Source organism: Pelophylax lessonae (assembly GCF_965119305.1).
Source record: "Pelophylax lessonae genome assembly, chromosome: 13".
Classification (NCBI taxonomy): Eukaryota; Metazoa; Chordata; class Amphibia; order Anura; family Ranidae; genus Pelophylax; species Pelophylax lessonae.
The window spans coordinates 115,526,713-115,543,598 of NC_138780.1; the positions used below are offsets into that span (position 1 = coordinate 115,526,713).

At 44.5% G+C, this 16,886-nt stretch overlaps 1 protein-coding gene across 1 annotated transcript in view; it reads right to left on the reverse strand.

The window, feature by feature from the left end:
* Nucleotides 1-1,833: 1,833 nt before the first annotated feature.
* The window catches only part of SRP54 (signal recognition particle 54), a 39,704-nt gene continuing 24,651 nt past the window's right edge, over nt 1,834-16,886 (reverse strand). Inside the window, exons 12-16 of the mRNA XM_082242856.1 lie at nt 13,418-13,491; nt 12,980-13,088; nt 7,529-7,699; nt 7,249-7,344; nt 1,834-2,301 (exon numbers count right to left, since the gene is read on the reverse strand). Coding sequence (XP_082098982.1) covers nt 2,210-2,301; nt 7,249-7,344; nt 7,529-7,699; nt 12,980-13,088; nt 13,418-13,491 — 542 coding nt within the window. The 3' untranslated portion in view covers nt 1,834-2,209. The remainder of the gene's footprint in view (nt 2,302-7,248; nt 7,345-7,528; nt 7,700-12,979; nt 13,089-13,417; nt 13,492-16,886) is intronic.

The window sequence follows — 16,886 nt, forward strand, 5'->3', positions numbered from 1 at the left end:
AGAAGGGTAAGGCAAGTACAAGTGAGTCAGGGGTTTAAAGAGATTCTGTTACTGTGTCCTGAATGTGCGAAGTGAGTCTCAAAGTATAGGACTGCTTAAACATACTGACATTGGGCTTGATTTACCAAAGATAAATAGTCTGTGCACTGCAAGTGCAGTTACTTTAGTTCTGAGGGGAACATCTAGGGAAAATAGAAAACTGAATTTTTGCTTGCACATGACTGGATGATAGAAAACAGCAGAGCTTTCCCTCCGATCTAGAACAACTGCACTTCTATTGCATGGTATATTTGCCTTTAGTGGGTAAACCTCTCTGTGTTGTAATGCCCACTTAAGCTTACAATCACATAAAAGTCTAAAAATAAAAAAAAATTAATATTTTCTTTGTCCACCCAACAGCTTTTGGAGAAGACCTCTATATTTATACCAAATTCGAATGTATTGTATCCTTTGCCCTTTTGGCCACCAGGCAGTGCTTGCAGCGAGATAATGTGCAGGTGGCTGTCTTCAGTGATGACTACTCCTGATTTCCTGTTGGTGCCACCACACCGGAAGTACGCTGGGCCAGAATGGAGACTTTTTCCCACATGCAAGTGAATGGCAAGTCTATATTGATAGATGTGCAATATTGCTTTGTGGGAAGGGTGAGCCATTGCACATTAATGTTTTAGTTCAGCCCCTTTATATGTGGCCATATTTAATTATAGCAGGGTTACTAGAGGAGGGGATGACCCCTACCCTTATAGGAGGACTTTTGATTTGGTGGGGGTACAGGCAACTATAAGGATAGATATGGGTGTGTGAGTATGGGGGAGTCCTCCAAGGAGAGATTGTTCTTTGTGCCAAGGTTGCATGAGTATGGAGATAGTGTATGGGAGGACCTATGAGTTTTGGGGGGGTATGAGGATGGGGGTCTTTGAAGGAGAGGTTTACTTTGTCTGTTTAGATTGTATGAATTTGGAGGGAGTTTTGGGTATTAAGAAAGTGAAGGTTGGCGATTCAGTAGGAGTATGAATGTAAACGAGAGGCTGAGAAAGATATGTGGGTTAGAGTAGAAAAAGAAGGGATAGAGGTAGGGGAACCCTGAGTAGCCACCCCATTATCCCTATAAGGTAGTGTTATCTGGGCCATATACCCTGTTCTCATATTATCCTTTTTTCTTTTCCTCCCTTTGGCTTGGAAGATATTAACTGGCTGTGGCCCCCCACAGTCCATATTTTAGATTGGTTTCCATTGGGCTTTGCTACATTTGGGCTCAGTCTCTCTCCCACATATACCCCATGATGTGCTCGTCAATGGGTAATTGCTAGGATCACAGGTGGAACTACAGCTTTATATGATGTAAGTTGGTACAGATAAATGTGCCTAAGGATATTGTTGACTATGTTCAAATACGTATGTACTGATGACAATGGTATTACCTTGTAGTGTGGTACTTCCGATGAAGAACATTTTTTTTAATACATTTGAAGCTATATACACATTGGATAGCTCCAGTTGAAGCGCACTGTGAAGGTGTCATCACAGTTAGCGGACAACTGCTGGCTGTACCACTGTCTGTCAAGTATAACTCTAATATTAGTCCTCTGTATTCTTTGTAAATGTACACAAATTTCTTTTAACAGATGCCACTATTTGAAGTGGTGATTTTTAGGCTATGTTATGAATTAAGAAACTATTTTTTTTTTTTAATAAATATGTTTATAGATTATTTTGCTTGCCGACAAAGTCTCATTAGAGGTCTAACACAATTCCATTTCTGATACCAATGTATTGTAAACTTTAATCAAGAAGAGTTCGGTAAAAAGAAAATCCCATAACAGTAGTACTATAACCATAAAGAAATTTATTTTTCCAGTACATGAATTTCCACAAAACTGCCAGCGATCTGGAAGCTTTTTTTGCATAAATAGGGCATTGTGGCTGTAAATATTGACTAACAATCTATTGTTTAAATTAAGTATTTTAAAAGCAGTATATCTGCGCTGTCATTTATTGTGAAGCAAGGCATCACTTGCAACATAAAACCGGATGATCAGTCAGATCAGAAGTAAAAACTGGGGAGCCATTCAAAAAATGACCACGTTATTATTTTAGTCTCTTTATCCATTTTATTTCACAGGTCTCCTGGCTCAATGGCTAGTAGTTCACACATGCTCCACTGATGGAAAATATGTTGTGAGATGTCCATTGTTATGAAGGCATTGTGTTACATGTTGTTGAATCCCATCATTCCTTTCATGTTGCCAGCAGCTCCTTGTTGAAATTGTCTCATCATCGACTGAAGGCCTGCCATTCCACCTGCACAAAAAAAGAAAGTTATATCATTTCCAAGACCCTTGCAGCATTTTCACTTTCTGTAAAATTTAGAATATTTTTTTCATTTACTTGCAATGTACCTCTGCACTTGCTAGAATATTTCACTACAATTTCCCAGCACAGCCCCCTCCCTTCTACTATGTTATATCCCCCTCCTCTTCAAGGAGTGCCTAGCCACTTTGTGCGTCCAGTTCGTATTATACCGGCAGTAACGTATTATGCCAGCAGCCGGGGAAGGAACAAATGAGAATACTTTTGAGGTGTTTTTGATGCATTTTGCATTTTTAATCTGCCCGACAAATTGGCCAAAAAAAGCATAAAAAAACGTGAAAAACAAAAACGTACTGCATAAACTGATTAAAAGCAAACTGCATAGGTGTGAACCAGGCCTTAAATGCACGTATCATCTAATGCATCTTTAAAGTACATTAATATCAATCATTTAAGCAAGGCAGAGAGCATCATTCAGGGCAGACAAGCTTTGGAGACCTGACTTCTCTGTCACCATTTTCAAAAGAAAAGCAAAGCAAACAAGCAATAATTACCTGTCCAACTACTAACACAGCCAAACTAAGCTGGGTTGAAGAAATATTCTTTCCCAAAGATCATCAACGGACCCTTCTGGAAATATATGATGGAAGTGGTTCCCTCTGCACTCAGTACTTACTTAACCATTCTTCTTTGCATAGAGGGAGGTTAATGCCATGACTGCCTGGAATTCGGTATAAAGACATTCTCCAAGCCCGCATATACTTACTGGGGCCCAGCCAAACCTACCTCTCTCCTGATATACGACCCTGGGTGGCTTATACACCGCTTACATCCATCACCTCCTCAGTTTGGTCCCCCCTCCCCCCACGTACCCGAGGGACTATCAATGTTTAACCACTGCCTCTGAAGCCCCCTGCAATTTCGGTGTTTCCAATTTGGCCTTCTGATCTACAGGGAGTTTTTTTACATTCAATAATCGCTCCACCATTAGTACTGTATCCACCACTTTTTCATCACTGTATTATAGCCCCCGTAATGGTGACTCAAATGACCATCCTCAATATCTACTGTCTACGGATCAGTTTCTAGTATTTTTGAGCAGACATATGGTCTTGTTCCACCACATTTAATGAGGACTTTTGCAGTGTATGATCCATGTCTATGGTGTACACCTCTTTCAGTGGTGGGATTCAAAAATTTTAGTAACCAGTTCCGACTTTCCCAGCAGAATGACCAGCGTGCCCCCTTTCAATGCACAGTGACCAGCGTGCCCCCTTTCAATGCACAGTGACCAGCGTGCCCCCTTTTAATGCACAGTGACCAGCGTGCCCCCCTTTGAATGCACAGTGACCAGCGTGCCCCCCTTTGAATGCAGAGAGACCAGCATGCCCCCCTTTCAATGCACAGTGACCAGCGCTGCATCCCCCCCTTTCAATGCAGAGAGACCAGTGTGCCCCCTTTCAATGCACAGTGACCAGCGCTGCGTGCCCCCCTTTCAATGCACAGTGACCAGCGTGCCCCCCTTTCAATGCACAGTGACCAGCGTGCCCCCTTTCAATGCACAGTGACCACAGCATTGCCCCCAATCATTGCAGAGTGCCAGCCACAGCATTGCCCCCAATCATTGCAGAGTGCCAGCCACAGCATTGCCCCCAATCATTGCAGAGTGCCAGCCACAGCATTGCCCCCAATCATTGCAGAGTTCCACAGCATTGCCCCCAATCATTGCAGAGTGCCAGCCACAGCATTGCCCCCAATGATTGCAGAGTGCCAGCCACAGCATTGCCCCTAATGATTGCAGAGTGCCAGCCACAGCATTGCCCCTAATGATTGCAGAGTGCCAGCCACAGCATTGCTCCCAATCATTGCAGAGTGCCAGCCACAGCATTGCTCCCAATCATTGCAGAGTGCCAGCCACAGCATTGCTCCCAATCATTGCAGAGTGCCAGCCACAGCATTGCCCCCAATCACTGCAGAGTGCCAGCCACAGCATTGCCCCCAATCATTGCAGAGTTCCACAGCATTGCCCCCAATCATTGCAGAGTGCCAGCCACAGCATTGCCCCCAATCATTGCAGAGTGCCAGCCACAGCATTGCCCCTAATGATTGCAGAGTGCCAGCCACAGCATTGCCCCCAATGCCCAATGATTGCAGAGTGCCAGCCACAGCATTGCCCCTAATGATTGCAGAGTGCCAGCCACAGCATTGCCCCCAATGATTGCAGAGTGCCAGCCACAGCATTGCCCACAATGATTGCAGAGTGCCAGCCACAGCATTGCCCACAATGATTGCAGAGTGCCAGCGATCCCCCCGCGAGACCCATGCACTTACCTCACGGACGGTCTCGTGGCTTCTCTTCAGTCCCCGGCTCCCCGCGTCTCCTCCTCCTCAGTCCTCCCGTGGCGCCTCCTCCTCGTCCAATGGCACGGTGTTTGCCTTTCGGCCGGTCAGGAAGCGGGAGGACCCACTCCCTGATTGGCCAGGAGGAGGATCTGTGTGACAATAGCGAATTCTCATTCGCTATTGTCACAGAATGGGCGGGTCAGGGGCCGGGGCGCACTGCTCCGCTCCCCGGCCGCCACGTCTGCGGCTGCGCTGTCCGAGCGCGGGACATTCAATTGTACTGCGCGTCCTTAGACGCGCAGAGGGATTCAGCCGGTTCTGCGAACTTGCAGAAAATTAGTAACCGGTTCTATGGAACCGGTGTGAACCGGCTGAATCCCACCACTGACATCTTTGCATTTTTTGTTAGTACACCTCATTAGGTGTCACTGGATATATTTTTCATAGCAATTGGCAGAGGTGGGGGACTTGAGTCACATGACTTGACTTGAGTCAGACTTAAGTCACCAGTTTGAGGACTTGAGACTTGCTTGACTAAAATTAATAAAAGACTCGACTTGACTTTGACTCGGTATTCATGACTTGAGACTTGACTTGCCTCCAAATGACTTTATTCTTTTAAGTTATTAAATATTTGCATTTTCTCAAGATGTGTTAAAGCAAAATTAATGTACCTGTTATGTTTCTGACACCACAGTCACTTAAAACACCTCAGTGTTTTCTGATTTTTAGGACACTGGATGTTTAACAATGGAAATACTTAACATGTTTTTCAGTGACTGTGTTGAAACATGACTGGACGAAGGATTTTGAGCTGTTTGGGCAAAGTGTTTCTTTAATATGCCAGGAAAAAAGCACTAAGCAGTTTTGTTAATGTTGACAATAAAACAAAACTTTTCCTGACCACTGACTTTTAACTGATTTAAAGGTGAAAATTGGGGTAGATCAGTATTTTGACTTGATTTGTGACTTGACCAAAATAAATGACTTGACTTGCTTGTCTTCTAGCAGGGACTCGACTTGACTTGCTTGCTTTCTGCCACAGTAACTTGGGACTTGAAGGTTAAGACTTGAGACTTGCTTGTGACTTGCACATGTGTGACTTACTCCCATGTCTGGCAATTGGCATGCCTGCATCTGTCCAATGTTTAGCTAGCAGTGACTTAAGTCAGTAACTGACTAACCACTCTCATTCATTGGATGGTATGCTAACCTGGTTCATGGGTTCGGGTGGGACTTGTGGCGTGTGTGTCTGTGTTTTAATGTTGTCTGTTATTTGTTAGTCTGTCTGGGTCCTGATTGGTCTGAATCATTCACCACATTTGTGGTCTATGGTTCTCATTTTTTGTAATTATTCTATTTTATCCACCAATAAAGATTTTTTAAATTTTTCAAATTAATACCAGAGTTGAGCCTCCCTTTATGCAACCTTTCTGAGGTTATATCCTATTATTTCCTCACCCCTTTCTTTTTGTAGTGACAGTTGACCCGGTTGCGGTGGCTCCCTGGCCTAATAGGGCCGTTTTGCACTCATATCGACGGCCTAGATGTTTTTGACCCCATTTGTTCCACTTTCAATGGGGACATTTTCCCAGACATACACTTTTATCCCTTACTTAACCATACTTTAAGTGACCCTATACAATATTCTTATTGTCCAAAAATAAATCACACACATCCACTACTTCACTCAATAGAGGAAATTATGGTCTTCCTCTATGCCCCCCTCCTTCACATTTGGCAAATCATTTTTTTTTGGGGGGTGGAGCTGGTTTTGTCCTCTGTCTCCTCTATTACTTTTCTGGGGACAACCCAAAATTTGGGATTTTCTTTTATGTTCACTTTCAATGATAATGGAAAACAGGACAAATAGAGGATGAGTCTCCTCAACTGTGGCACAGACAGCAATAAAAACTGACAAGCACTCTAATCCCTCTCCACTCTACCCAAAACTAAAAAAAAAAAAAAGTTTTGCCTTTAGTTATACTTTACATTGTTTCTTATGACGTTTTTCTGCCTCATTGTAATATCCTCCATGATCCTGAAGCTCTCCTTTCCCCCCTCACTTTCGTTTGTTTGGAAGAATAGTACACGTTAGTTGCTGTGACATACACTGCTCTGTACAGGATGTGTCCTATAGGCCATAGTCCTTAGCACATCCTAAGGGTAAGCACGGGTTTGGCTACATTCCCAAATACAGTGGGACAATGAAGATCAAATGTAGCCACCCTCTAACAGGAAGTGGGATCACAGCAGATGACCCTCAAACAGGAAGCGAGATGACAGCAGATGGTGCTTAGTGCTCTAGCAGCCAATTATCAGGCCCAAATCAGGTTATGTGGAAGCACGTGGGTCATCAGTCCTGTTTAAGATCTGACACAGACTGACCCTGAGCTTACACAAGGCTAGTCGATCACAAAAAAAGTCATAACATTTTTCTTTACAAAACCGTATACCAGTTAATAGGCTTAATACACAGCATGTGTCTATCAGTCAGATTGTATGCATTGCTTTCTGAAATGTATTAAAAAACTTTTTCAATTTAGAAATATGATGCAACATTTGTTGTAATCAAAAACTATCCATTGTACTTACCCATATGCTGTAAAACTCTGGGATCCATCATTTTTGCCATTTGCTGGTTTAGTTTGGCCATTTGTGAAGGATTTACATTTTTTGACATGTCACCGCCTATAAACAAAATGGAAAAATTTACAGCAACACATACTGCAATGTATTGAATAAACTATACATTACAGATCTGCATACAACAGATCCAACATGGTTGATACTTTATAAGGAGTCCGGTAAAGCCAATGCTCTTAAATGGGAACTCGTTCTGAATATAACTCTTTTCTGCATTGTAAGGACTTACCTTTGAATAGTCCTTTGATACCTCCCATTTTTTTAACCATTTGTGCAAACTTTGTATACTGTGCTAGCAGCTCCTGTACGTCTCTTGTAGATACTCCAGATCCTCGGGCCACTCTCTGGATTCTGCCGGGCTGTTTACTGAAGAGTTTGGCACCATCTGTGTTATCAAGTTCTACAAGGAATAAGAACAAGAACTATACAATGAGTGACTCAATCTTTAGGTTTATGCTGCACACTGTGACTGAGATGTGCTTTCTTCCACTAACAAGGGAAGGGAACATACGAATTATAAAGCAAGAAAATGTCAACGTATGTAGCTTTACAGTAAAAGACCGTTGGGAAAGAAATACAGGAACTGCTGTTGCTATCCAAATTCTCTTCAAGTGCTAGTTGGCTGGCTGTTATGATTTCAGTACTACCTTCACATTGACCAGAAACAAATAGCCAAATCAATAAATCAGAGAAAAGGCTAGAAGTTCTTGCTTGCATAAATGTTTCAGGTCAATGACAAAGTATGACGAAGTAAGAAGGCCATCATGATAGCCAGACAGCAAACAGTGGTAAACAAAGGCAGCCTCCATTTTCTCTCATGGCAGATGTCTTCAAAGTAAACTTCATTACCAACATGGATGGTGCAAACTAAGTGTATCATAAAAAAGGTGGTACAGAGGATGCGTTTACTGAAAACCAGATTTCAAAATGATCAGCAGGTCCAGATTTCTAAATTGGAACTGAGGCCCCTTTTAAGATTTGTGCGACCTGAAAGGGACACGATTTTGACTGGACTTGAAGCAATGCCTGTGTAGTCTTGAGGTCTATGGACCTCAAGTCGTGCAGGGACTACTTTGAAGTTGCTGCGACTTGAAGTTGCACAGATACGGATGGTACTCTTTGGAAATCATGGAGTACAACTTGTCATGCGACTTTGAAGTCCCAAGTCACAGGACAAGTCGCTCAAGTGTAAAAGGGGTCTTAAGTCAGGAAAAAAAAAAAAAACTGCCCAAACCCTTCATAAATATAAAAGTTAATGCACTTCTTAACTGACCCAAGATTTTAAGCTTGTATGAAAGGAGTAGTGGTTTTCTGCCACCACACTTTGAGCATACTTCTTGCCCTTCTTTGTGAAAGCCTCGTCTGCACAAAATGCACAGAAAACATGTCACTAGCAGCCTTTATGGCAACTGTAATGCTACTCATATGAAAGCCCAAGAGCATTAGAGATCTGTTCACCCCAACACATAAATCTGCCTGCTTTTACAAATGCTGCTCTGTCAATCACAAGAAATGCTTTCCTCTCTTTGCTGTGTGTTTTTTTACTTCATGAGTAAATAATCACATTGGAGGGATAGAAAGGCACAGCGAGAGCTGGGGAAGGAGACGGCACATATTGATAGCTCTGCTATGTTAAGAAGGCTGTAACTGTACAACTGTGCATGCTCTGTAAACACAACTGAATGGGAAACATGCAAAGTAAAAGAAATAGAAAGCTTTACAAAGATATAGGAGTGAATTTACTAAAACTGGAAAATGCAAAAATCTGGAGCAGCTCTGCATAGAAACCAATCAGCTTCCAGGTCCTACTGTCAAAGCTCAATTGAACAAGCTGAAGTTAGAAGCTACCATGCGGAGCTGCACCAGACTTTTGCACTCTCCAGTTTTAGTAAATCAACCTCACAGAGGGGCGGTAGGCAACCTTTGAGGAGTGGAGAACTACCTGAACAACATGAGTTCGGAGCACTTATTTTTTTTATTAAAACAAATTAACTAGCAGGGCCTAAACAGTAAGGAAAACATAGAAAAATAGAATAAAAACAAATGTCACTGTAAAAATATATAAGCTTAGCCTACCTTCAAAGTAGACAGCGTCCGTAGGGCAGTGGACGGTGGGTGGACAGCGTCATTAGGGAAGTGGACGGTGGGTGGACAGCGTCGGTAAAGCAGTGGACCGTGGGTGGACAGCGTCAGTAGGGCAGTGGACCGTGGGTGGACAGCGTCAGTAGGGCAGTGGACCGTGGGTGGACAGCGTCAGTAGGGCAGTGGACCGTGGGTGGACAGCGTCAGTAGGGCAGTGGACCGTGGGTGGACAGCGTCAGTAGGGCAGTGGACCGTGGGTGGACAGCGTCAGTAGGGCAGTGGACCGTGGGTGGACAGCGTCAGTAGGGCAGTGGACCGTGGGTGGACAGCGTCAGTAGGGCAGTGGACGGTGGGTGGACAGCGTCAGTAGGGCAGTGGACGGTGGGTGGACAGCGTCAGTAGGGCAGTGGACGGTGGGTGGACAGCGTCAGTAGGGCAGTGGACGGTGGGTGGACAGCGTCAGTAGGGCAGTGGACGGTGGGTGGACAGCGTCAGTAGGGCAGTGGACGGTGGGTGGACAGCGTCAGTAGGGCAGTGGACGGTGGGTGGACAGCGTCAGTAGGGCAGTGGACGGTGGGTGGACAGCGTCAGTAGGGCAGTGGACGGTGGGTGGACAGCGTCAGTAGGGCAGTGGACGGTGGGTGGACAGCGTCAGTAGGGCAGTGGACGGTGGGTGGACAGCGTCAGTAGGGCAGTGGACGGTGGGTGGACAGCGTCAGTAGGGCAGTGGACGGTGGGTGGACAGCGTCAGTAGGGCAGTGGACGGTGGGTGGACAGCGTCAGTAGGGCAGTGGACGGTGGGTGGACAGCGTCAGTAGGGCAGTGGACGGTGGGTGGACAGCGTCAGTAGGGCAGTGGACGGTGGGTGGACAGCGTCAGTAGGGCAGTGGACGGTGGGTGGACAGCGTCAGTAGGGCAGTGGACGGTGGGTGGACAGCGTCAGTAGGGCAGTGGACGGTGGGTGGACAGCGTCAGTAGGGCAGTGGACGGTGGGTGGACAGCGTCAGTAGGGCAGTGGACGGTGGGTGGACAGCGTCAGTAGGGCAGTGGACGGTGGGTGGACAGCGTCAGTAGGGCAGTGGACGGTGGGTGGACAGCGTCAGTAGGGCAGTGGACGGTGGGTGGACAGCGTCAGTAGGGCAGTGGACGGTGGGTGGACAGCGTCAGTAGGGCAGTGGACGGTGGGTGGACAGCGTCAGTAGGGCAGTGGACGGTGGGTGGACAGCGTCAGTAGGGCAGTGGACGGTGGGTGGACAGCGTCAGTAGGGCAGTGGACGGTGGGTGGGCAGCGTCAGTAGGGCAGTGGACGGTGGGTGGGCAGCGGCCAAGGGTGTACGCATGCAGCAGCAGGAATTATACGCCCTGTTGCTACCGCCCACCAATCGCGACCCATTCCAATAAGTATGGCCACTCTACAAGCGCCCTGCAACTGAGTGTTTGTGGGGGGGTCAAAGGGGTTATTTGCAGGTGGCGAGGAGGGGATAAAATGTCTTTAATCCCTTGGTCGCTGTACTGCATAAAATTGCAAAGTGCTTTACATAGTTGCCTCATTCACTTGAATGGGTCATGCTTGGTAGGTGTTACACCCGCCAAGCATGATAGGTCAAAGAATTCCCGCTGCAGCCATGTGTACACCCTTACTGCCCTGAATCCCCAAAAATAGTAACACAGAGTTTACATAGTTTTAGTGGCTGTTCTGGCCATTTCAGTATCGCGTAAGGCCCTCGGACCTAAAGTAGAAGATTGAATAGGACACTTTCAGTGCACCACAGAGCTCTTCTGTCTTGTAGCACCTGGAGGCACTGCCCTGGCTGGCAGAGTTTTGAGGTGGAGTAAATATCACTCCGCCTTATACTGAAACTACAGAAGAAGCATCGGCTGATGCAGCCGCTTGCTCAGTATGTGACTGCTTTATCCCTCTGAGGCCAGTGCCTGCTCAGGTGCAAATGACAGAAGTCCCACTGTGCTTGACACTGTGGGAACAGCAGGTCAGTAAGAGAAAAGGCACCATCTACCAGTTACCTGGACGTGAAGGACTGGTAAAAAAGTTTTTTTGTTTAGGTTATAAAATTTTGTATATAGATACGTTTTTTCCTGCACTGATGAGCACTGATGACGCCGCACTGACAGGCACTGATGAGGAGACACTAATGGGGTGGCACTGATGGGCACTGATAGGTAGCACTGATATGTGGCACTGATATGCAGCATTGGTGGGCACTGATAGGCAGCGCTGATGGGCACTGATTGGCACTGATGGGTGGCACTGATAGGCGGCACTGGTGGGCAATAATGGGCACTGGTGGGCGGCACTGATAGATGGCATTGGTGGGCAGCACTGATAGGCTCTCTGAGCCCTGTTTGCCATCCCTGGTGGCCATGGTGGGCATCCCTGGTGGTCATCCCTGGTGGCTCTAGTGGCACCCCCCCCAGGGCTGCACTGGTAATCAATGTTCTGATTACCAGCACAGACCCCCCCTGTGATCAGTGAGTACTTAGAAATACTCACTGATACCCCCGGCTGCAGCACCGATCCTCTCCTCTTCTCCTCACTGACAGGATCTGTCAGGAGGAGAAGAGATCGAAGCCGTTACAATGGCTGTGTTTACATTACATGAGGGCTGTGATTGGACACAGCCGTCATGTGATCAGGAGGGCCAATCACAGGGCCCTCCTGCCACATCTTGTTGCTCTGTGTCCGAGGGACACAGGCACATTGAGATCGCGCCGCTGCGCGTGCCCGCGGCAGCGCGATCTCGCTCCTTCTGAAGGACGTTCCGGAACGTCCGATCAGAAGGACGAGACTCCCACCCGGCCGTATATGTACAATGGCCAGGTGGGAGGTGGTTAAAAAGAGCCGGTCACTCAAACTGTAGCTAAAGCACAGAAAAATCCAAGTATGTTAAATGCTTGCTTGCAGTGTTTTTGCTTTCTATGAATTATCTTTTATATTCACTTATGAAATGTGCCATGTGAACTTGCTAGACAATCTAACTTATCTAGAAAGAGTTAATTTCTTTTTCACAGCAGCTTCACAGAGGACCAGAAGCCATTAAACCCTGCACTGCCAGAGGTTTACCAGCAGAAGAGTATCAGGCATCACTGCACAGAAGAATTCCATGGGATTCAGCTGCCTTGCCCAATGTGGGACATACGTCATTACAGTAAAAGCAGTAGTAAACCGCAGCATTAAAAATAAAAATAATAATTCCCCTGCAAGATTATGCCATAATGTGCTAGTACGCAGCTGAGCTTTAAATGTCCCACACAATATGCCAAACCTTCAGAGTGTATGGGCGGTGATGTCATCTGGTCAGCATGCAGTGTGAATATCTCCTAAACACCACAAGTTTAGGAGATATTCACTGTACCTACAGGTAAACCTTATTATAGGCTTGCCTGTAGGTACAAGTACAAAAAAATCTGTTTACTACTACTTAAAATAAGCTCACTAAAGCTATAGGGAATTTTTTCATGGCTAAACCTCTTTAAAACAGTGTTCATAAATATGGTATGGCTTCTTTACTGGTAATGTACATGATTGCATAGCCTACACACTTACTATATATGCGGAAAATAAAGGCTAATGATGACTTACCCTGGTCATTCATGCTGTCCATTATGGTCATAAGCTTCTTTAGACGAGCCATCGACTCCTGCTCATTGCCCTTACTCATAAAATCTTGTCCAAATCCAGGAATCATTCCCTGTCAACAGAAATGAGAGATCTTTTTAAACTACAACCTACAAGTGTGTATCTACTGTCCTACGAAAATAAATTCTAAATAACCATCATGGGGCATATCTATCTCTACTTAAAGATCAAGAACAAGAAATAACATTCAATGAGTTTATGGAGTAAATAGTTCAGGCGCTCTAAAGGCTTATTCTCGTTGCAGCAGTTCTGAACCCCAGCCTTAAAAGGATATTTATACTACATTCTGCAGTAAAAGTATAAGTAATGGAGAAAACATGTATTGCTACCCTTCATTTGCAGACAGTAGTATGCAAATCTGTGTAGGCAGAACACACTTACCAAAATTTGGCTAAAGGGACCCATTTTCATGATATTCTGAAACTGCTCATACATATCTCTCAACGTGAACTGACCTTAATTATAAAGAAAAAAAAAAGTACACATTAAATAGAATTCAGATTTACATAACCTTATGCCAAAATGATGCAACAACAGGCTTTTGCTACCTGTAATTAATACTTACTTTACAGTGAAAACTTTCACTACAAATTTTTAAGAATAACTTTCTACAGTACTTCAGTGGTTCCTAAACAAACAAAGGGGCATTTATCAATCCTTTCACAAGAAACCCTGTCTTATCGTCAAATCGGTGTTTGAACTTTGCAAACTGTGACACTTGCTGCCAAGAAATAAAGGTATGTAAAGCTGGTGCAGCCTGATTTGCAACTACTCTAGTTGCCAATTTATTTGATAAATGTCCCTTAGGGGTGTATATAGATCCCAGCTTAAAAAAAAAAAAAAAAAAAAAAAACCCCTCAGTGTTACATAAGTGCCTGGGAGGTGGATTTAGATTTTGACCAGGATGTTGATTCTTGTCATAGCAACTTCCACCAGTCTTCTAAGGGCATAATAAACATATTGTTGATTGAGGCGAATATAAAGGTTATGTCTAGATGTATGCGTTTCCTGCCTGTCGAAGGATCCCAGTGTGTCACCTTTTTGCTTTAGAGGCTGCCAAACGCCAGGGACAATGCTTTGTATCTGGTGGGAATGCCCTAGACTTCAGGGCTTTTGGAACAGAGTTTTTGCCCTTGCTTGATAAATCACTGGGGTCAAGATTACAGAATCCCAACGAGTGGCTCTTTTGAATGATTCACTAGAGAAGTTTTCTCGATCAAAATCAGAGGCTGGCCTTTATTTTCTTGGCGGCCAAACTATTGCTGGATTGTGGAAGAAAGACCTCAGTTCCAGTTTCCCGAGTAAGGCAAAAAGTCTCCTGAATCAGGTCCCATAAAAGAATTATGAATATTATTCAGGACCGGAATAGCCATTTTGAAAAGGTTTGGGGCCCATGGGCATGTTATATGCATATTGACCTTTAAACTTGAACTGTTTGGGAAACAATGTACAAACCCAATTCCAAAAAAGTTGGGACACTGTACAAATTGTGACTAAAAAAAGGAATGGACAAATTTACAAAATCTCACAAACTTATATTTTATTCACAATATAATATAGATAACATATCAAATGTTGAAAGTGAGACATTTTGAGACGTCATGCCAAATATTGGCTCATTTTGGATTTCACATTCCAAAAAAGTTGGGACAGGTAGCGATAAGAGGCCGGAAAAATTAAATGTACATATAAGGAACAGCTGGAGGACCAATTTGCAACTCTTTAGGTCAATTGGCAACATGATTGGTTATAAAAAGAGCCTCTCAGAGTGGCAGTGTCCCTCAGAAGTCAGGATGAGGAGAGGATCACCAATTCCCCCAATGCTGTAGCGAAAAATAGTGGAGCAATATCAGAAAGGAGTTTCTCAGAGAAAAAAATGAAAAGAGTTTGAAGTTATCATCATCTACAGTGCATAATATCATCCAAAGATTCATAGAATCTGGAACAATCTCTGTGCGTAAGGGTCAAGGCCGGAAAACCATACTGGATGCCCGTGATCTTCGGGCCCTTAGACGGCATTGCATCACATACAGGAATGCTACTGTAATGGAAATCACAACACGGGCTCAGGAATACTTCCAGAAAACATTGTTGGTGAACACAATCCACCGTGCCATTCACCGTTGCCGGCTAAAACTCTATAGGCCAAAACAGAAGCCATATCTAAACATGATCCAGAAGCGCAGGCGTTTTCTCTGGACCAAGGCTCATTTAAAATGGACTGTGGCAAAGTGGAAAACTGTTTTGTGGTCAGACAAATCAAAATTTGAAGTTCTTCTTGGAAAACTGGGAAGCCATGTCATCCGGACTAAAGAGGACAAGGACAACCCAAGTTGTTATCAGCGCTCAGTTCAGAAGCCTGCATCTCTGATGGTATGGGGTTGCATGAGTGCGAGTGGCATGGGCAGCTTACACATCTGGAAAGGCACCATCAATGCTGAAAGGTATATCCAAGTTCTAGAACAACATATGCTCACATCCAGACGTCATCTCTTTCAGGGAAGACCTTGCATTTTCCAACAATGCCAGACCACATACTGCATCAATTATAACATCATGGCTGCGTAGAAGGACCCGGGTACTGAAATGGCCAACAAAGAAACACAAAGAAGGGCGCACCGACCTAGTGCATTATCCTCAATATTGGCTTTATTGATAAAACATAAAATTGGCTACTCACAAACAGAGGTAAAAATTGATCATATCAAACTCAATCGCTTGAGTGTCAGGAGTAGTCCATACAAGTGTCCATTGTCCTAATTGGATGACAGCTGACGCGTTTCGAAACATTCGCCTCTGGCTCTGCCGTCATCCAATTAGGACAATGGACACGTGTATGGACTACTCCTGACACTCAAGCGATTGAGTTTGATATGAGCGCTAAGTCAGTGCGCCCTTCTTTGTTTGCAGTACATTTGGACCACCCCAGTCCTTTAGGGCAGCAAGACCTCAGCCATCAGAGATGCCATATGAGAGCCCCGTAGGAAGAGTAGTCAGGGAGCTTGGATTTTGAGCGCAGGAGAAAGGTGTTTCATACACCATATCATTTTGGAGTACTGAAATAGCCAGCCTGCAGTGCAGATCTTTCACCCATAGAAAACATTTAGCGCATCATAAAGAGGAAGATGCGACAAAGAAGACCCAAGACAGTTGAGAAACTAGAAGCCTGTATTAGACAAGAATGGGACAACATTTCTATTCCTAAACTTGAGCAACTTGTCTCCTCAGTCCCCAGACATTTGCAGACTGTTATAAAAAGAAGAGGGGATGCCACACAGTGGTAAACATGGCCTTGTCCCAACTTTTGTGAGATGTGTTGATGCCATGAAATTTAAAATCAACATTTTTCCCTTAAAATGATACATTTTCTCAGTTTAAACATTTGATATGTCATCTATGTTGTATTCTGAATAAAGTATTGAAATATGAAACTTCCACATCATTGCATTTTGTTTTTATTCACAATTTGTACAGTGTCCCAACTTTTTTGGAATCTGGTTTGTACATTGGCTTTGCAGGCCCTGGCATCCTTCCTACGTCCCTTTCTCCTTTCTTTTTGTCTTCCTTGCTTTCTTCTTTTATTTTCATTATTTTCTATAATAGTGCTGTAGATAGCTGTACGAACTAGCACTGCCGACAAGGTCCCCTGGCAAGGAGGGGGGCCTTATTTTGGATGCTTATAACTTCATATTAGTAACATGTGTATCATCATCCTCTACTCGGTCCGTTCTGTGGCTTTTGCTGTACGGTTTTACTGCTTTCCTGGGCTAATGTGTTGTTACTATCTGGCTGTGTATGATGATCCCCTTTATGTTGGGATGACTATATAACATTTTTTACAATAAAAATT